Source organism: Pleurodeles waltl, chromosome 11 (assembly GCF_031143425.1).
Source record: "Pleurodeles waltl isolate 20211129_DDA chromosome 11, aPleWal1.hap1.20221129, whole genome shotgun sequence".
Lineage (NCBI taxonomy): Eukaryota > Metazoa > Chordata > Amphibia > Caudata > Salamandridae > Pleurodeles > Pleurodeles waltl.
Window position 1 is genome coordinate 356,312,624 of NC_090450.1, and position 22,527 is coordinate 356,335,150.

The 22,527-nt window shown below is 44.5% G+C and overlaps 1 protein-coding gene across 1 annotated transcript in view; it reads right to left on the reverse strand.

The window, feature by feature from the left end:
- Window positions 1-18,826, reverse strand: part of AGXT (alanine--glyoxylate aminotransferase) — an 879,854-nt gene extending 861,028 nt beyond the window's left edge. The window contains exon 1 of the mRNA XM_069213665.1: window positions 18,143-18,826. Coding sequence (XP_069069766.1) covers window positions 18,143-18,397 — 255 coding nt within the window. The 5' untranslated portion in view covers window positions 18,398-18,826. The remainder of the gene's footprint in view (window positions 1-18,142) is intronic.
- Window positions 18,827-22,527: the final 3,701 nt, after the last annotated feature.

Below are 22,527 nucleotides of genomic sequence, written 5' to 3' on the forward strand. Positions count from 1 at the left end.
CTGCCAGTGAGGGGTGTGTGCTGTTAGGTGTGCTGGTGATGGGGGTACAGGATGAGGATTTAGTGCATGCAGGTGTGAGTGTAGACGCAACTAGGAGGGAGGTGGAGGACAAGGAGGAGGGGACCACAATGGATGCAGTGGATGTTGGTATGTCTGCATCTGGATGGTGTTTGTGTGAGTGCCTGTGGGATGAAGTCTGGTGCTTGTGTTTGCCATGTCCACTCTTGTGTGTTGTCCTGGGTGCATGATCGTCTGCCTGTTTGCTTGGGATAGGTTGGGGTTGAGAGGAATGGGATTGGGTAGAGGAAGATGGAGGGGGGGCTAGAAACAGGAACAATGACTGCCATCAGAGAGGAGGCCAGAACCTGGATTGATCTATGTTGGGCCGTCATGCTAGTGTGAATTTCCTCCAGGAATGCATTTGTCTGTTGCATTTGTGCTGCCAGCCCCTGGATGGCATTCACAATGGTTGACTGCCCAACAGAGATGGATCGCAAGAGGTCAATAGCCTCCTCAATCAGGGCAGCAGGGCTAACTGGGGCTGGGCCTGAGGTGCCTGGGGCGAAGAAGATGCCCACCCTCCTGGGTGAGCGGGCACAGGAAACTCGCTGAGGGGCTGCTGGGAGGGCAGTGCTGGTACCAGGGTGGCAGCTGTACCTGTAGCTGGGGTGGGCACAGAGGTGTCCGCCACCACCAGGGAGCTTCCATTGGAGGAGGAATCTGTGTCTGAACTGTGCCGTGGTGCTCCTCTTGCCCTCCGTCCCTCTGGTGCCCTCACCATCGGTGGATTCGGCATCCTGGGTCCTGTGGGATGCAGCTCCCTCCGTCGCCGGTGTCTCTGCTCCTCTGCCAAATGATGCTAATGCACATAAGGACAGGGTGGCAAAACAAACAGGGAGGGGAAGAGACAAAGGATGCACTTGGTCAATGGTGTCAACAAAAAAACAGATAAGACCACAGCACTCAAAACGTATATGGTTACAAACACATATGCGAAGTCTGATGTGAGAAGTCCGTTGGTGAATAGTACAGTACTCTTCTTTGTGTTCCAGAAAGATTTTTATTTGGATCAATAGTTGGATTAATTATAGGTCATGTGTAGTAATAGCCTTTGGAAATTGTATGTTTTCAAGCACAGCCAACATGTGTTTTGTCACACAGTGACTTTTTCAAGGCTGTAAAAGACATAGTATACATAAGTTTTAACTTAGTGTCAGTACACAGAAAATAGAAATGAAAAAAGGAAAAAATATTATAAACATATAAAAATCTTTTTAGATATGAGAGGGCTCAGACATGACAAAGGTGGCTAGATGTGTGGTAGTGGAATGGTGTGCATTCAAGAACTGTGAATTATAGTGTATGTGGAGAAAGGTAGATAAAGTAAAGGAGTAAAGTAACTCAAAATGTCAGTGTTGTATAGCTAGAGACACCCAAGGTATTCAGAGAGAGCAGCAAAAAATCAACAACACCACCGTTGGCGAACACGACACACACACACACAGGGAACAGCCCTTCGCACTATGCAATGCACTACCAGTCACAATGCTAGTCACCAGGCCATGGATAGGGACATCCAATTGCAGCATACCTGAGACCCACAGACCCCTGCCCAGTAGTGGATGCCTACTAGCTTGGTAGGAGCTATTTTACATCAGAACCCTGCCCAACATGGGTCCTACTCTGCAAAGTCAGGACTGGCCTAGGGGCAGCCACAGGCCCACATCCCCCACCCGGATACCACCCCACCAGGTACAAGTTGTATATTGGGGCACTGTACTCACCCTGTTGTGGCTGCTGTGATGCCCCCAAGCGCCCATCCAACTCCGGATAGTCCACCGTCAGTATGCAGGCCATCGGGGGGCCAGGGTTCGATGGGCACCCCTTCCTTGTTGGGAGGCCATCCCCAGCTGGGCCTCTGCTGTCTTCTGTGCCCAGCGTCTCAGGTACTCCCACTGTTTGCGACAGTGGGTGCTCCGCCTGCCAATGACCCCCAGGGTCCGCACTTCCTTGGCGATAGCATGCCATATACCCTTTTTCTGATGGGCACTGACCTGAAGGGAAATGGACACAGGGAATGGTACTAGTCCAACAGTCCTGCCTGTTACGCTCATGACCCACCATGCCCCTTCCCATCCCCATTAGCACAGATATGGCCCACCATACATGCTGCATGCTGCCCACAGCCCATCCAACACACACAACCCTACATGAGGCCTTCACACACAGCACTACATGCATTCACGCCCCATGCATCGTACTCACGGTGTACTCACCTGTTGGTCTGGAGGCCCATACAGCAATCGGTACTGGGGTAGGACCCCATCCACCAGTCTCTCCAACTCTGCTGAGGTGAAGGCAGGGGCACTTTCCCCAGTGACACGAGCCATGGTCAGTTCCAGACACAGGTCACAGCAGCACATGCAGTGTAGGTCCTCTCCTTTTGAAGGTCAGGTAGCAAGTGAGTGAACAGATAGAAAATGGTGGTGACGTCCGCCTCAGTGCATACCGTGATCGCCGGCGTACATCACCATTGGCCACTGTACCCCATAGAGCCCAATGTTAACCAATGAGGAGTTGCACAGCGGTTTTTGACCGCCTCCCGCAATTGCGCCCAACGTCAGCGGAATTACCTCATTCCCACGTGTCCCTCCAAACAGGACAGGCAGTTGCCATTTCAGGGGGGTGCAGGCCATGGCTCCTAACTGTGTCACAGTACACATATGCACCATTTGGACTTCTTCAACAAAATACTGTTACAATCACAACATGCATTGAAGTGTAATGGTTGGAAATAAGAGATACTGACTAGCTGCTCACCATTTTGCCCCATAGATTGCAACCGCTGTGGATGAATAGGAGATGGAGACATACCCCAGTGTACAGACCTCTGGTGGAATTGGCAACAATGGAGGACAGGCACATTATCCTCACCTATAGACTGGACAGGGCCACAATCACAGAGCTGTGTGCCCAATTGGAGCCTGACCTAATCTCTGCTATCCGTCACCCCACTGGGATCCCCCCTCTTGTGCAAGTGCTATCAATGCTCCATTTCCTGGCAACTAGCTCCTTCCAAATGACAGTGGGCTTGGCAGCAGGAATTTCTCAGCCAATGTTCTCAATACTGCTGACCAGAGTGATGTCTGCCCTAATTAAACACATGCGCGGCTACATCGTTTTCCTCCAGGTGGGGGATTTGGCCACAGTAAAAGCTGATTTCTATGCAATGGGACATATCCCTAACCTTATTGGGGCAACTGATGGTACACATATTGCATTTGCCCCCCCTCCAACCGGAGAAATGAACAGGTATTCAGAAATCGAAAGAGCTTTCACTCCATGAATGTGCAGATGGTGTGCCTGGCGGACCAGTACATCTCCCACGTCAATGCAAAATATCCTGGGTCTGTGCATGATGCCTTTATCCTAAGGAACAGCAGCATCCCATATGTGATGGCTCAACTCCAGAGTCACAGGGTGTGGCTAATAGGTAAGCCCTGGTTCCCACCCAGTATATGTTGGTGTATGGGTATGGTGTGGGCCCTAAGGGTTGGTGTGTGCCTAACAGTTGTCCCGCGATATTTGCAGGTGACTCAGGTTACCCCAACCTCTCATGGCTACTGACCCCTGTGAGGAATCCCAGGACAAGGGCAGAGGAACGTTACTATGAGGCACATGGGCGAACAAGGAGAATTATAGAGAGGACCTTTGGCCTCCTTAAAGCCAGGTTTTGTTGCCTCCATCTAACAGGTGGATCCCTGTACTACTCACCCAAGAAGGTCTGCGAGATAATCGTGGCATGCTGTATGTTGCACAACCTTGCCTTAGATCGCCAGGTGCCTTTTTTACAGGAGGATGAGGCTGGAGATGGCCGTGTGGCAGCAGTGGATCGTGTGGACAGTAAAGATGAGGAGGCAGAGGATGAGGATAAGGACAACAGAAGTGCAATAATTTGTCAATACTTCCAATGACACACAGGTAAGACAGTGTAACTTCACATTTAATTGACAGTTTTGTGTTTGACATTGGCTGGTTTCCTACTTCTATGGCTACTCACTCTACCCTTTGGCATCTCTATTTGTAGATATGTTTGCCCCTACTATCGCTCCTGGTGTATTGACTGCAGCCAACTAGAGGTCATTCCTATGTATACATTCCTGTACAGTTGATTTTCAATGTTTAAACCTTGTTAAATGAATACATACTTAAATCATTTGACTTACTCCATACTTGTATTTGTTTAAAGGGTGTTTATTTAAGTGCTAAGAAGTAGAGGGGGATGTGCAATGGGATGGGGTGATAGTGTAGGAAGAACTATGTTAGAGTCCAGTCTATTTGTGTCACATGTGCCTTGTCCATGGGGGCATAGGAAGGGGAGCAATGGCAGTTCAAAGTGGACAGGGTGACAGAGTGGGACAACAGGGTGACAACAAGGAGTGTCCTATTTCCTGGTGGGGGTCTTGGCAATAGTCTCTGGCTTCTGCCTGGATCGCAGGGAATGATTGTGGGGTGGTTCTCCCTCTGCAGGGGGAGGAGTGCTGGTGGCCTGTTGGTCCTGTGGCGGGGCCTCCTGCACACTAGCGGCAGCGAAGGTGGAGGGCTTTTCATCAGTTTGTCTAGTGGCAGAGGCCTGGTGGGGTGCCACTGCCTCCCTCATAGTGTTGGCCATGTCTGCCAGCACCCCTGCAATGGAGACCAGGGTGGTGTTCATGTCGTTCAAGTCCTCCCTGATCCCCAGGTACTGTCCCTCCTGCAGCTTCATGTTCTCCTGCAACTTGTCCAGTATCTGGCCCAGCGTATCCTGGGAATGTTGATATGCTCCTAGGATCGCGGTGAGTGCCTCCTGGAGAGTCAGGTCCCTGGGCCTGTCCTCTACCTGTCGCACAGCAGTCCTTCCAGCTTCCCTGTTGTCCTGTGCCTCTGTCCCCTGAACCGTGTGCCCACTGACCCCAGGTCCCTGATCGTCCTGTGTTTGTGGGGTGGCCTGGGGTCCCTGTAGTAGTGGACAGACTGCTGATTGACGTGTCCTGGGGACAGAGGTATGGGACGGCTGGGTGGGTGTGTTGTGGTGTTTCCTTAGGGGGGAGGTTCTGTGGTGGTGTGAGAGTGTGCCTGGGTAACCGACTGTCTGGATATCACTGATGGGCCAGGTTGGTTATCCAGATCCAGGCAAGCAGAGCTGCTGTCATCACTGTGGGTCTCTTCTGGGGGGGACTGCATGTTGCTGGCACCTCTTCTCCAGTGACATTGGCTGGGGGACCTGTGGGGATGTAAATGCAGTGTTATTGTTTCTGCGTGTGACATCATGTGCATGGGTGTGTTGCCCTGTATGGTTGTTGTTGCACTGGCAGATTTGACTTTGTGTGAGTTGTTATTTGGTGGGCTAGGTGATTCTCTCCAGTGTGCATGCAGTGGTGATACGTGTCCATGCAGGTCTGTGAGGGGTGTCCATGCATTGGTGTTACATGCAGGGTTTGGTATTGGGATGAGTGGGTTGTGATGGTGGTGTATGTGGAAGGCGGTGAAGTGATGGGAGTGAGGGTGAGGGTGGGAATTTGTGATGGCATGCAGGTTGGGGGGGTGATAGTAATAGAGATTTGACTTACCAGAGTCCAGTCCCCCTCCTACTCCTGCCAGGCCATCAGGATGCATGATTGCCAAGACTTGCTCCTCCCATGTTGCTAGTTGTGGGGGAGGAGTTGGGGGTCCACCGCCAGTCCTCTGTACAGCTAGTTGATGTCTTGCTGCTGTGGAACGCACCTTCCGCCATAGGTCGATCCACCTCTTCTTGATGTCATCCCTTGTTCTTGGGTGGTGTCCCATGGCATTGACCCTGTCCACGATTCCCCGCCATAGTTCCATCTTCCTAGCAATGGATGTCTGCTGCAGCTGTGATCAAAATAGCTGTGGCTCTACCCAGATGATTTCCTCCACCATGACCCTTAGCTCCTACTCAGAGAATCTGGGGTGTTCTTGTGGTGCCATGGGTGTAGTGTGAGTGGTGTGGGTGATGTGTTGGGGTGTTTGCTGTAAGGTGCATGTGTGGTGTATAGGTGATGGTGGTATGAGGCTCTGGTTGTGTGAGTGTTGTCTCTCTCTGTTGGGAATTGTTTGTAATGGTAAAGGGTTGGGGTAATGTGGGTGTGTGTTTTATAGTGGTATGTGTGTGTATGGGTGTCAGGTGTGTGTAATTTGAATTGTCCAATGTGGTGTAGTTTTTTTTTAGTGTGTGTATTTTGAGTGCGGTGGTATGTACCACCAATGGTTTACCGCCATTGAATGTCCACCACGGTGATTTGTGGGTCAAAATGCTGTGGGCGTAGTTCTGCTGGCGTAAAGGTGTGGGTTTTGCTACTGCCAGTTTATCACTGACCTGTGGGCTGGCGGACTTGTGTGTGTGGCTGAATAGTGACGGATTGGTATGTGTGTGTCATAATATGTTTTACAGTTATCCACTGCGGCAGTGTTATGTTGGCGGCAGTCTGCATGGAGGTAAGCAGGATTTACCGCCAATGTCATAATGAGGGCCTTAGTATATAGAAAGGATTGGGCTCAGCTTGCCTGGAAGAGAACTAGGGACTTGTTAGTCCTTATTTTCAACACTTCCAAAAGAATAGCCGACTCAATTACTATCCAGATCAACTTGACAGAGAGTACACTAAAAACTACGGCATCATTGTCAGCCTTTAAAAGTAGGTTAGCAGAAATTACCACTGAGCTGAACGAAACAAAGAAATATTTAACACAACAAAAGATTACCAAACTTCAGAAGGTTATAAATAAGTTCAGCAAGGAAAAGGTATACCCCGATATTAAAGAGGACTATGAGGCTGACACTCAATCATGTTCTTCCGAGGAATCAACTTCCTCTTTTAAGAAACCACATACTTATAGTAGTAGCTCCTCCTCAGATAGTTGGAGCACTAATAATGGTATACCACAGCCCTACTATACTCTACCTCAACTTTCGATACACCACCCTCTATCATGGCAGTCTCCATACCCTTTCTATCATCCTCATCCCATGTTGCCCTACATGCCTTTCTTAAGCCGGGGCAGAGGAAGAGGCAGGCACAGCGGAAGAGGCAGACATGTACACTGGGCAAGGGAAAAATCTCAGATGGTGACCAGGAGCCAGGGCAAACACCAACCAATGAACACTTAGTGGTAATCTATTTTCTAGACCCCTCTCTATGGATGAAATCAATGCTTTGAACAAATGCCTGGGCTTTGTGCCCACCTCTAAAGAAGATTTCTTTCAGCTAAATTGCAAACTTTCCCAATTTTTCCGAAAAATTGGGCTACATTTATTTTTCAAGGACAAACCTGGTGAACCTCCGAAGGAGGATTCTGGACTCAGAAAACTATCCTCCTTTGTTCCCCCATCATCATCCATGCCATGTGAGTTACTTGCATTTGAAAAGGCAGGCATGACTGATGTTGCTAAATTACGCCCTTTACATTCTTTTTTTAACATTTGCACCCAAGAGAGAATTGCTCTGCAAACCCTGGCATTAGACCAGACTATTGTCATAAAACCAGCAGATAACGGTGGGGCAATTGTGATTATGGATTCACAGGAATACAGACAGAAGTGTCTACGTCTCTTGAGTGACTTTGTGTGCTACTCCCCTATCTCAAGGGATCCTACAGAGAGACTTCAAACTCAGATAAGGTCCATGATTCATGAAGCACTAACCAATACTTGGATATCTCCTAGGAGGCTGAGTTACTTCTATTCATCATCATTATTAGCTTTATTTCGGTAAATATAAATACCATAAAAGCACATCACATAAAAAAGGAACGGCAAGCTACATGATAAACAATTTAAGTCATAAAAGATTAAAAAGGAGAGAAAAAAGAAGAGAGAAATATTTACACATAAACAGTTCCCTACTGGAAAATCGCACCTTATAGTTATATGTAAAAACACATTGTGGGTAAAAGAATAAAATACAAGCCTGGTAAACCTTATCAGATAAAAAGGATGTTTCTATTTAAAAAGTATCTAAGAACAAAACGAGATAAAAACATCAGGTAGGGAATACGTCTGAACCAATAAAAGTAATATGTGCATACAATGATAAGTCCATCAATTGTTGCTTGCCACATTCATTGTTAAATTTCCCTCTGCTTTTTTGAGCGTGTTCAGTCTGATACGCCAGATTGAATCTAAATATTTTGACAAACAACAAACCACTAAAACCGATGAATCAGATTTAAAAATTCTCAAAGCTAGCGAGCAGTTTTTAAAACCCTTACTTCTGCACAGAGGAATAATCCAACGGGCTCTTTGTTTGGAGTATGCGGGGCATTGGAAGAGAATATGAGTTACTGATTCTTCTCTGGCACAGCCCATCGGACACATCTTAGATGAACAACTAAAATTAGACCATTTATATGTGAGGGAACGCAAAGGAAGGGAGCCCACCCTGAATCTGATGTATAATGAACGAGCAAACGGAGAAGATACTATATCCATATATTGGGCAAATTCATAATGGCATTTAAAATATAGAAAGTTTCCCGTCATGGATGATGGCGAGACAGCGGACAATTGGGAAAGTTGAGCGTGGAGCCAGAAATCATCCTTTAGTGTCTGGGTTGCGTTCTTAGGGATAGATAATGGTTCCTTCCAATAGGACCCCAAACCAAGAAGCAAGAGGGTCCTTTCTACATATGCACACCACTTGATTTTGGAGCTAGTGTTGTTGGCCATCAAGTTAACTAGCGCACATCTATAATGGACGAGAGAATCTGTTGACCATAAGCGAATCCAGTACAACAGGGGCTTGAGTGCAACAATCTGGCTGATAGAAAGGAGATTTAGGTCCATGCGTATTGGGAGCAGTGGGGTACTGGAAGGAACTCTTAGCAGTGACCTTAAAAAAGAGTTCTCCACTTTAATCAAATCATCTAGGCAACAGTGGCCCCACAGTTCAGCTCCATAAATTGCTCCCCCTCTTGCTTGTAGTTTATAAATTTCTACTGCGGGCGTCATGGCAAAGCTAGGAGATCTAGCTGCAAATCTTGCAATGCCACTTGCTCGCTGTTGCAATCGTAAAGTTGCCTTCTGGATGTGGCGCTGCCACTTGTGCGAGTCTTCTAATTTCAGGCCTAAATAATCAAAGTCGCTGACTCTTTCCAGCGCGGCACCCTCTAAATAAATAGGTCGTCTCATTCTGCCTTTCTTATCGCCAAACACCATGCACTTGGTTTTTAATCGGTTAATTTCAAGCCCATAATCATTGCAATAGTCAATGAATCTTGAAAGCAGGGTTGAAAGGCCTGTGGCTGTTTGAGATACCAGCAGGGTGTCATCGGCAAAAAGAAGGCAGGGGATCTTCTGCCCTCCTATTTTAGGCGAGTCGTTAGAGCACTCCATAAGATAAGGGATGCATGCGTTTATGAAGAGAAGGAATAAGGTAGGGGCAAGAACGCAACCTTGTCTTACACCTCGGGCAGTAAGGAATTTTTCTGTTAATTCACCTTGTGGGCCCCATCTAATTCTACCATAGTTGCCAGTGTAAAGATCCCTGATAATGTTTAAAATAGAGCACGGGACTCCTATTTTAGACAGAACTTCCCACAGTTTGAGAGTTACTTCTATTGTTTGCCCAAGATTCACAAGGGTAGACTACCACCTCCGGGGCGTCCAATAGTCTCAGGCATAGGATCTCTATTGGAACCCCTGTCCACCTTCTATGATCACGTATTACAATCTATTGTGAAAGAGTCTTCAACATATTTGAGAGACAATAAAGATATCCTTAACTTGATCAAATCCATCAATGCTACTGAGGAGGTTCAAGCACTTATAAGCCTTGATGTGGAAGCCTTATATACTAGCATCCCCCAGGAAGCAACACTACAGGTAGTGGAAAATGCCCTCACAAACAGGCCTTGGACTTCATCCACTCCTGTTAATTTTGTGATGCAGTGTGCTACCATAACCTTGACAGAATTTTTTTTCAATTTGAGGACCAGCTGTATCACCAAATACACGGTACATCAATGGGGAGTACTTTTGCTCCCAGTCTGGCCTGTCTGTATATGTATGATTTTGGACAACGTTATATATTACAGAGTACAAACCCTTTCTCCAACAATATTCGATTATGGCGTCATTTTATTGACAACATTTTGATCGTTTGGCAAGGTCAAACACAACATGTCAACTCTTTCACTACGTGGATTAACGGACTTAACCCTTTCTTGAAATTTACCTCTACTGTCTCCATTAATCAAATTTCCTTTTTCGACTTAATGATCACTATTAGTCAGGGTAAGCTCGAGACCAGCACATTTCAGAAGACAACAGAGCGCAACAGTCTATTGCTATACGAGAGTCACCACCCAAAAGCAATATGGGATAATTGACCATATGTGCAGTTCTTGCAACTCTGTCGCAATTGCAGTAATGTCTTATCTTTTGATGCACAAGCCAATTAACTCTCGGCCAAATTGCACGACAGACATTATCCTCATCATGTTATAAATACAGTAAAGAAGCGAGCTCGGAACAACCATAGAGAGGCACTATTGACAACTGAAGCAAAGGCCACTGACACCCATCTGACATGTTTCACCACGTACACTCCACTTTCTAATACCCTAAAAAAATTAATTATCAAGAGGTGGTCTACTCTCAATAGTGGTGGGCTATCCATTCCTAAGCCTCTATTTGCCTTTAAGAGAACATCTAATATAAAGCATCTGGTAATCCACACTCACCCTACATGACCCACACAGCATATAGAAAGACCACACTTTGGAACTCCACTCCCATATCAGGGCATTTTCCATGCGGCAATTGTAATGTTTGTCCCCTTACTAAACAAACTGACATTTTGGATCTTGAGCCAATTGGTACATGGCGCCTTCTGAAACACACTAATTGTAACACTTGCAATTGTATTTACATGATTACCTGTCCCTGTGACCTCAGGTATATAGGTACGACCACAAGACCTGTCAAGGTTAGGATTCATGAGCACCGAAGTAACATCAGATGCGGTCGCTGAACTACAAAATTGAGCATTCACTATCTTGATGCTAAACACACCACTGAGGATATCTGGTGGGTAGTCTTGGACTCTCCCAAACATCTACCAAATGGACCTTGCTGGAAAGGGAACAACGTGGAGTGTTTAAACTAGGCACACACATCCACGGACTGAATGATGATATTCCGTGGATGAGTTTCCATACTAATACTTGAGTGGGATGATGTTATTCGGTCCCATTTAATGTGCATGGACTGTGTTCCACATACATTATAAGCATTTTTCTGGTAGTATTTATATATGACTAGCTTCCATTTCCATGAAATAGCCCTCCTCTTACATTTCACAATCTGGTCCTTCTTTCAACGAGTGGGTTATCCTTTTTAGACTTATAACTCTGTTTTATTTAGATTTCAGAAGATATTTTGGGAGCTTTTTTGAATATGGATTCTTCATGTTTACATTCATAACATTGTCCTCCCGCACTCACATTTAGCACACTGTGACTTTATTTTAGCCATTGCACTGTTTTTATAAAGGGAATTTACTCTTGTGGTCTACCTCTTTGTTGTCCAACGTGTAAACGGACCCTCTTGATTCCGAGAGGGTCCTGTTTCTATTTTTAGTCCGATGGGTACTTTTGAGCTTTTTTTGATTTGTCCATCTTCTATGTCCCTGAACTGGTGATGTGAGCTTTCCCGGACTGCCCAATCAGCGACTAGTGACACCGATTGGTGCATATAACTGGAGACCGTCCTACTTTACCAGACCGACGCATACCTTCCGCATTATTCGGGAACGCATCCTCTGGGTAGGTCTTCAAGCTGGGCCTGACGTGACATAATGTAAGTACAACCGCTCTCTCTGAGTATTTTACACTTATTTTTTGAATGACAAGATTTAATGTTAATTACATTCTGTACTCCACACTTTGACTAAAGCTACCGGCAGAGCGTGTACTGTCTACTAAACTTAAGGTCCTGCCCGGGGTCTTATCGTTTTATCTTCCCTCCACATGTGGATGGGTGAGTCAATTATTCAAATATGACGGCTCGCTCGGAGCGTCTGATGTCTACTTGTGGTTCGGCATTACCGAACGTGATGTTATCTGTAGAGTACACTATGCGCATAGATTTAAGACCAATTACAGAGGGAGGTGATCACTCTTCCTGGCCTGATACTTTTGGTATCGACTACACAAGTGGGAATACAGTTGGGATACTATCTGATATGAATAATATTGGCCAGTTGCTCACATACTCCTTTTTCACTATTTTTTTCAGACTTTCCATGGACATTCTTTACAGGCACTGTTGAATGAGGGTTCTGTATCTTACAGCACATCACCTCATCAATAGAGAACACATTTACAGTACATGTATTACCCTCAGATGTACATCAAACACTGTTCTCTTGACCCTTCCTCTGATTCAGGGTGCAACACGTGTATAACAATGTAAAAAAAAAAAATATATGGTTTTTCTACATCTGTTCAGATATCACACCAGTCCTATGGTACGCTTGTTCCTATGAAGCCTTATCCTTACTCAGCTAAAGCAGTGTTTTAGCCTTATCTTAACACATTGAACACTGAGTGCCACATCACCATCAAGATTATTTGTCTTTTGTGAATATGTGTTTGATCCCAAATTGAGGTTGATCTTTTTAATGTGTTTCTTTTTCTCCACCGGCTTCTTTTTCACATTAAACATTTCATTTAGAAACTTACTATAAATAAGTGACTTTTTGTTTTTGCACAGACATCTCTAGACACACTGAAGTCTCTATAAATAGCCTAGGAGAAGTGTTTTGTTTTTGTTATTTGGTCCTGATGAAGCGCCACTAGATCCATATGGACTTTCTAGGTGAAAAACATGTTGACCTGTGGTGACGCTTCCTTCACCATGTTTTGTTGGCAGGGTGGTTGAGCATTATCTCTGTTTCACTCCCTAACACCTTTTTTAACCTTGACCGAGACCCTTCGTCGATCAATAAATTGTGAGTTTTTGGAGGGTTCTTGAGCCAATTTTATCCTCTTCTTCTCTCTCATATCTTTTTCTGTGTGTGGGATTGAATTCATTCCTACTCTCTCTAAACCACGGCACGGATCTCCAGTTATGGTCTCTGGCAGAGAGCCCCCTTGTGGTGGGCCGTCAGACTTTGCAGCGCCGGTCTGACGAGGAGCAAGCCCTTTGATGAAGCATGACATCCATCGGATGTGTGAGGGCATTTGCTTCTAGATATAGAAGTGCCAACGTCTTCCTCACACACAAAATCAAGATCCTCACCGACGCTGACAGCATGCAACTCGTACTATTCCTCTCAAATAAGACTGCCAACAGATGAAACAAGTTCACCAACTGTATTACTGTAATAAGTAATTGGATGAAAGCCAACTGTCTCAAGCTCAGCACCGACAAGACAGAAGTAGTGATCTTCAGCAATAACCTCTCATCATGGGACTCTAAATAGTGGCCAGCCAAACTCAAACCAACACCCAGAACCCATGCCAGGAACCTTGGAAGAATCATTAACAGCAAACTGGACATGACCGCGCATTAGCAGGGCTGCACACACACACACACACACTCAAGACCAGTGACATTTAACACAACAAAAAACCCTATTTGGTCATCAAGACTGGACCCAAAACACTTTCAACATAGGCCATGCTTTGGTCTGACACTCTACAAACCATACCCATCTCTGCTATATAAACATAAGTAATGCTACTCCACACTGTTCCACTCCAGGTTCATACACAGCTGACTGACTACATTTGGAAAGTACTTACTTCCCCAAGGAGTCTCTTAGTGGTGAGTTTAAAAGTGCCTAGCAAAATAGATAAGCATTTAGATTTTCTCTTAAGCTCAATAGTGAGGTACAGGGCTTAATATCTAGTGGTAATGAGTTCCACATCCTTAACAAGGCCTTATAGGTTAGTCAGTCAAATAGTATATTTTGGTTTAAAACCTTGAAAACACATAGGGGCTGATTTAAGAAAAGTGGCACTGCACCTAGTGTAGCGCCACTTCCTTGTGCCCGTAGCGTCCCCCTTCCGCCACCATGTGAGTTCCGTATTTAAAATAGGGTAGGTGCAGGGTAGGAGGCAATAGAGTCAGAACTCCTGACGCTATCGATGTACTCTGCAGGAGTAGTGCCAAAAGTTTGGAGCTACTCCTGCAGAGTACATAGGGGCCAATTGTATTCAGAGGCATGCCCCATTTTAGTGCCTGCTCTGAGCAGGCGTTAAAGTGCCGAAAAGAATGGCGCAAAGAAATCTCTTAGATCTCCTTGCACCATTTCTTTGGCCCCCCTAACGCCTCCCTTGCACACATTATGCCTGGGGCAGGCATTACGTGGTGCAAAGGTTTACAAAGTTGCGCAATGGATGCATTGCGCCACTGTGTAAATATGGCACGTGTAAAAAAGCCACTTTAGTGCCGCTAAGCATCAACAAAATGACGCTATGGCAGTGCTAAGGTGGAGCTAGGGCCGGTTAAATCAGACCCACAGTACTTAAAATTTGTTTAGCATATCTGGAAAATAAATCTCAAACAAGCACAATTAAAGGAAACACTCAAAAGATATCAGAATTTCCAATATAAATATTAAAAGAGAAACACATAAAACTGCAGAACCTAAAAGTCTTTCCAATTACAAATCATCTACATAAATTAGAATACGATGGGAGTTTTGCGTTAAGCCAAGGAAAACCTGTGCTTGGTACCATAAATTACCATTTCCATCTTGGATTGTACTGAGCTGTTAATCAGTGGGATTCATCCACCTTATAAAACCTCTAGTAATTGCTCAACATCATTAGCACGTAAAGTATTGTTAGAGAACCAGGTATATCTATATTTAGGACAGAGAGCAGCCACTAGATTCTCCTACTTAGGAGGACAGGAGAATCAATTAATAGTCTCAATGTAAATGAAGAAAACTTTCAGCGTGTGACGGCCACTGATTGTTTGTTTTTCAGTTACACGCTCCCACTTTGGAGGTTTGTTTTTGAAAATCAAACAGATACCCAGCAGGGCAAAAACGATATGCTGCCTGCTTGATATATTGCACTGAGCCTGCAGTGAAGGCGCTGACTGGGCAACTCCAGTGGAGGCTTAGAGAACTCCACTAGGCATGCTTGAATCCCTAAATATTATGTGCACTCCATAGGCATTGGAAGTAGAGTTTCAGGGGGTGCTACAGCACCCCTGTAAATACCCTGCTAGAGTTCAGAAGTTGAATGAGCAAGATTGATTCCCTTACATTTTAGACTGATTCACAAAGGTAAACTTACACGTTTGGTCTAAACTTAGACCAAAAGTCTAAGTTTATGACTTTGGGAATTCACCAAGGGCATTTTGAATACTATCTTTAGGTCCGCACCCGGGTCACAAATGAGAACTTAAAGATAGTGCTCGTAAATGCCCTTTGCGAATTACCAAAGTCGTAAACTTAGACCAAATGTCTAAGATTACCTTTGTGAATTGGGCCCTCTCTGTTTATCATGTCACACTTGCAGTGCTGTGTATGTCTTCTGATAAACTTGCCCTTATTAGGTAACTGGTGTTTACTTTTATTTCTATGACTGCAAAGTAACGGGATTTTGTAAAAGTGACCTAGGTGGCAATTTGCAGGGTGCAGGAAGTGAAAAGAAAGTAGTAAGGTGTCAGTCTTTTTATAATATACAGCAATAATTAAATACCTGTAAATCGACTCCACATATTTCCAAATATATTAGTAATTAGGAAAGAACATTTTTGTAATTCTGAAGTCTGCAATTTTAATACACTTAAAACAAATCAAGACACTTTACTTGATGATGGGCAAATGATACATATACTCTGAGCCCCAATATCCACACATTATCATTTCAGTGCTACATAGTTATACCAGTAAATGGCACATCTATTCAAAGTCAATGGCCATGTCAACAGAAATTGTGCTGTTGGAAAATGACAGTACTCTACCACACCATTGCTCCAAATTCACCACCGACTACATGCCCTACCAATACCACACCCCTGAGGAATGGGCGTCACAGATTTGCTACACTTGTTTTGGGGTGAATTTTGGCTTTTTCACAATTCTTTTGAATTTATTGTTATACCATTAATGGCAGCACCACTGGTGCAGTCCACCAACAAATGTATAGAGAACATAGCTTCTGCTGGCAGGCCAGAAAGGAACACAGCAGGGGTTACTAAGGCCTGTAGTGTCCAAATTCCAAACATATCTCGACAATAACGACCTTTTCAAGCATATTATCCCGCTTGGGACAATTTGATATAAACCAGAGGGCTTTAAAATAACTTAATGGGTAGAGGATGTGCTGCAGTGATATGTGCATAACATCCTAGTCAATCATTTTGAATCCCACTTTTTTCCATCTGAGTTAATTGAAAAGGGCATAAATGAGCTGGATCGTGCCAGTTCTATTATTTAAGCTATAAGAAATAATTATTTGTTGAGTCTGTAACATCTTATTTTCCTTTCAACTTGTTCATTTTTATGGCTTGGATTGATAGTGCAGCTGTTGCTAGATAATTATTTGAGCATTACTAGAGAGGGACTTTGGCTCTGCCCAAACATTGGGAGTTGGGAGTACATGTTTTTGAATGGGCAGAAGTTGTATGCTTCCACAAAAAAAGTGGTTGCCCTACACCCAGCTATGATAATTTTGTTTATTTATCCAGCTGCCTGAGCTTGAACGTTCAGGGGCAGATACATGAAATTGTAATGATATAAAAGTGTCTATAATAACTAGATAATTGTTGTTGTTTTTCTCTGGCAGCAGCACAGATGGGAAGAGGACTGTCACTTTCATTTACAGCAATATTATTCTACAGTTCTTTGCTTCCACCCAAATACATATTAATTCCCATGAAATTGACTTGTAATGCTTTACATTAACATACAACATTCTTTCAAAGCCAGACCTATTGGCATTACCAATTCTTGTTCTGTCTTCTGTTTGTTATTTCTCATTTATGTGTTTTTCTCTCTCTTTCTCGTTGACAATATCAGAAGAGATCAAATAAGCGCTGGTGGCCCCCACTGCCAAACAGCAGCCTAAATGAAGCATTGCCTGAGCTAGTTTGTTTTTTGGCCATTGCAATCCAAAATTCATGTCTGGTTGAATTGCTTAATTTATTTACAGCAGTTTTTGATACAGTGCAATCTGTACAAGAAACGTTTCAGGATGCTTTGCAAGTATCAATACTAGCACAGTGAGAACACAAAAAGGCTATGAGGCAGGTGTAAGATATAAATCAAGGTATCAATGCAGTATGGCTGTTCCTAAATGAAAAGGATCCCCCCCCCCTACTCCCCATGCACTGTTTTGTGAACCCGGAGAAAACCCAACAATGAAGAAAGGTTTTCAAATATAACCGGGATGCATGCAATTAGGTTTTTTTTTACAAGTAGTATACTCAGTTCCTGTTGACTGTATCATTATATTGTCACACAAACTATATTTCACAGAAAAGTATACTATTAGTAACCTTTCTGATATGTCCTTACATCCAAGGCAGCTGACAGAGAATAATGTTTTGAATAGAATATGTTGCATGTTTATAATGGTATTTCCTAACCAAGCTTTCTGTATGAATTTGTGCTGGATGTCAAAGGTGCACGAAAGTGCAACCTAGTTTACCTATATTGGACAGTTTGGTCAATCTTCTCGCATAATGTGTTCCTTCATTGCAGTGTAATTGCAGGGAGCCTATTTATGTCCCAGACCATGCATCTCTTCTCCAGGTTTCACAAACCTTTTTGTGAATGGTTGGATGGTGAACGCAAAAAACTTTTAGTGAGTGAAAGAATGGATGCATGAGTGCAAAGATAATTGACAAATTATTTGTATGATGACTTATTAAATGCCTAAACTCACCAGTAACCTAAGTGGCACTTTCAGTTAAAAGCGAGACCTATTGGCATTGCCTATGCTTATTTGATTCCTCATATTTCACAATACCAAAATGGAAAATAAAAAAAAATCGGCATTTTTCTTCCATGTATTTATCCACACAGCAGCATCAACATAAAATAATATCAAGCCACCCCAGGTGCATGCTATATTGTATTACTGTTACACAGGTGCCTAACACCTTGGCGCATCTTACCTGGAATATCTCAGGGTGCATGTGTCCGATCAATGGCCTTCCTCCGGCTGCCTGGATACGTGGGGGGACATTTGAGGGCCCGGGTCCCAACATTAGCCTCTGAGGGACTGCGAGCGGCTGCAGTAGTGCAGAGGGGACAGCCACTTGAAGCGGAGGAAAGGAAGACATGGCCCTGGGACAGTGCAAAACAGAGCTCACGAAGTTAGCTGTTGTCTGCTGGAGCAAGGAACGAGTGGCACTCATTGCTCTCTGCATCCTTAAATTCTAAAAGAAAAAAAATCTTGGGACGAGGACAGCTCTGATTACACGGTTACCCTTTGTCCCAGCAAAGTATCTTATCTCAATTTGTGGCACCTATCTCGTTTTTGTGGTCTTTTGAGCAACTCTTCGGCCGTTAAACTCTTGCTGATGCCTCACAGAGACAGCTAACAGAAATAAGTTACCTATTCCCTTTTTACCGACGTTCTCGGTACTGCCTTCGACTACAGTCCTAAAGAAAAGCTAACGACAATGAAATGCAAGTATGCAACTAGCAACGATCAAAGCTGATCATCTGTATTTCTTTGGCTCATTATTCTAACCGAATTGTAACGTACATCGTACGAATTTGAACGTCTATTTCGCGCTGTCTTTAATCTTGAATGCCCTCCTGGCTGCCAAGGTGTCTTCTACTAAAAACGTAGTTCAACGACCGAGCTAGCTATGCCTCAGAATGCACAACATCTCCGTCCCTGTTACTTGACACTGGTGGGAAAAGAGGCATCTGGGTTTCTTTTCCCTATCTGAGAAGGTCAGGGTACGATATGTGGTGCTAGCTGCTTCTACACTCAAAGGTGCGCTACGTAAATATTCCCACTCTCTTGCTCCCAGTTTCCCCCCTTCGTCATTCTATATGTGAAAACCAGATTAGAAAAGGCTTCTGGCGCTTCGCTATGGATGGGACGCCTACTAAGTCAGCCTTTACTGAAATACTTCCTTTTGCTCGATCTCTGAAACTGAAATTTGGGGCTTTAAACCTTGCATATTGACTGTCGGCTGATCTGTTATGGCTACAAATCAAATATTTCTTGGAAATAGGAGGCGTTGTTGTTGACAGAAGACCATATTGATCAGTACGAGGCCCACCCCTCCCCACCTAGGTTGTTCTCCAAAAAGCAGATAATATTATTTGTATAAAGCCTTGCCTCGTCAGCAGGTGAACGTTGAATGTCAAGTTTTTCTCTCTTTTACGTGGGCGGGCACACAATCTGAATACATGGATCCTCCTGGTTCATGCAATAAAGGGAGAACTCAGTGGTGTAATGTTTGATGGCGAACATCGGTAGTATGCAAGAGGTTGTAAAGTTAGGTGTCCCGATGGATGGTGTCTCCAAGAAGCAAAATACCTCTACTTGGTGTTATTTTGTCCAGCAGGAATAGTGCAAAAGGTTTTCAGGAATGTAGGCAAAATGGAACGTTGGCTACTAGCACACTTCCTGCAGTGGCATGACACAACTGAAGGGGGCTCCCCTGCAAAGAACATAGAGGGGGCTGTAGGAAGGTGCCTTTCTTCTAGCATAGTTACCCCTATTTCTGGTCAGTTTGTCAGTGTTTGTCAGTGTGTTTTTACTGTCTCACTTGGGATCCTTCTTGTCAGGACCCCAATGCTCATAGTTTGTGGCCTATATGTCAGAATGTGTTGCTGTGTTGTCAGTATGCTCTACTGTGTCACTGGAGTTTTGCTAACCAGAACTCCAGTGCTCACGCTCTCTCTGTGTACCAATTTTGTCATTATAGTCTGGTGACTCTATATTCCAATCCAGATTGGCACACTGGCCCCCCCCCCCCTTATAAGTCCCTAGTAAATGGAACCCAGGCAACCAGGGCAATGGGGTTCCAGGAGATCCTTATGGGCTGCAGCATTTCTTTTGCCACCCATAAGGAGCTCAGACAAACCTTTCTTCAGGACTGCCACTGCAGCCTGAGTGAAATAGTGCACACACTATTTCACAGCTATTTTCACTGCACTAGGTAACTTATAAGTCACCTATATGTCTAACCTTCAGTTCCTGAAGGCTAGGTGCAAAGTTACTGTGTGATAAGGCACCCTTGCACTAGCAACGGTACCCCCATGTTGTCCAGGACCAATTTCCCGGACTTCGTGAGTGTGGGGACACCATTATAAGCGTGCACTTTATTTATCACAATATATTTATGTAGCTTCACAATGGTAACTCAGAATATGGCCATGTGAGGTGTCTAAGATTGGGAAATTGAACCCCCAATCCAAATCTGGTATTGGGGGGCCAATTCCATGCACCCTGGGGGCTCCACCAAGGACCCCAGTACTGCCAAACCAGCTCTCAGGGGTTTCCACTGCAGCCCCAGCTGCTGCTACCTCACATACTGGTTTCTGCCCTCCTGGGGATTGAGCAGCTCAATCCCAGGAAAGCAGAACAATGCATTTCCTTTATGAGAGGGGTGTTACACCCTCTCCCATTGGAAATAGGTGTTACAGGCATGGTAGGGGTAGCCTCCCAGAGCCTCTGCAAATGCTTTGAAAGGCACAAACGGTGCCTTCCTTGCATAATCCAGTCTATACCGGTTCAGGGACCCCCAGTCCCTGCTCTGGCATGAAACTGGACAAAGGAAAGGGGAGTGACCACTCCCCTGTCCATCACTGTAGGAGACTAGGAGACACCTTATATCAGGCCCAGTTATCCCTTTTTTTTTAAAGATCTCTTTTATTGCTTTATAATTGCATGAAAACGCATACAGAACAAAATAACTTCCCATCTTTTTATAACCCCCCCTCCCCCTCCCTCTCCCCTTCCGCACTTTCCATCAATTATACAGAGATATTTGTTCGGTTCACAAATGAGTCGCTTATTTGGTCTCTTGTACGATCTTCAATTAAGATAACTTGGTCAACTATACATTATCTGATTCTGATAAATTTGCCTCTGCATCGGAGTTGGAAATGTCAGGTGTTCTAAAAGTGTCCAGTACCGTGTCCCAATATTGAGCATTGTCTCTAGTTCCTAGGCCCCTGAGTGTTTCCCTAAGTAATACTGTCCCTTCAGTTTCTGCCCATTTGATTAATGCATTTCTTAATCGATTTATCTATGGGCCCTTCGAATCTTTCCAGTGTGAAGTTATTTCTCTCCTTGCTAGTATCAGAGCCAGGTCTATGAATCGATTTGTGATTTTATGCTTGCTGGGGCGGGGGAAATCTCCCAAAACCGCCACCATGGCTGATCGGGATAATGTTCTGCCCGTGCAAGTGGAGAGTGCCTCAAATATCCCCGTCCAGTAGTCCCCGATTAACTCCAGAGCATGTGCAACAACCCTACTGCTATTTCTGCACACCGAGGGCAGCTGGCGTCTTCTACACCATTGTCGCATGGGCTCTCATTATTCTAAATGAGACTACTGGATTTCTAGGCGGCAGGATCGATAACGGTGTGGGGGACTGAGTCTGACCCACGTGTAAAGAACTCTGTCACCCTAAATCTGGTTTTTGCTCCGGCTACCTAGCAGTGCCTCATTTTTCCCATGAGGAAGGAATGATTTGGCAGCCGAGCGCATGACATCTTTGGAACTTCTCAGGGAAGTCGTGGTCACTCAGATCCAAACCAACTCTCTTATTTCCAATATGATCTCATATACAAATGACAAAGACAGTATAAGTTTTATATAATATTTTAATAAAACGACTGTATTTTAGATACTAAGGCGTGAGCCGCAATAACCAGAACGATACAACACAGTAGGATTGAAATAGTCACCAGGAGAGTAAAACATAAGAACAAAGCAATCATATTGTCTAACAGTTTCTACTCTCCCTTTGCTTGTTCTATTTAGAGCACAGCATGTTAAGCTTCTAGCTTGCCTGTCAGAATCACTGTGAAGACATCAGACCTCATACCTGAGCAAAGACCTGTGATCTTGGTTCAGCATCTGCAACGAGGCAGTCAGCGTCTAGTTGTGGTTCTCTGGTCGGAATCTCCCTCTTGCGTGTATTGGGACAAGGAAGTGATTTTATAACTAACATGTCATTTTGATCACAAAATGTCCCTACGCAGGAATGCCAAGTCTAAACTCCTACCACGTCTATCGGCAATGTACCAGACTGTATCCTTGACTGAAGCACAGAGTAAATATGTTATGGAGAACTCCAGTGCTGAAGTAGGCAAAACAGTGTGATATGAATAACAAAACAACACCGTAGAACTGGCTATTCGAAAAATAACAGTACGAAGCCTAATAAAAAGCATGTAGAGCAAAGTGCACAGAGGCTCTAAGCTGTCAGCAAATGAATAAAATATATTCAGGGCAAAGTGCACAAAGGCCTAAAGCCTGAAGCTAAAGCGCAACAAATACGTAAAACTGACCACACTACACCA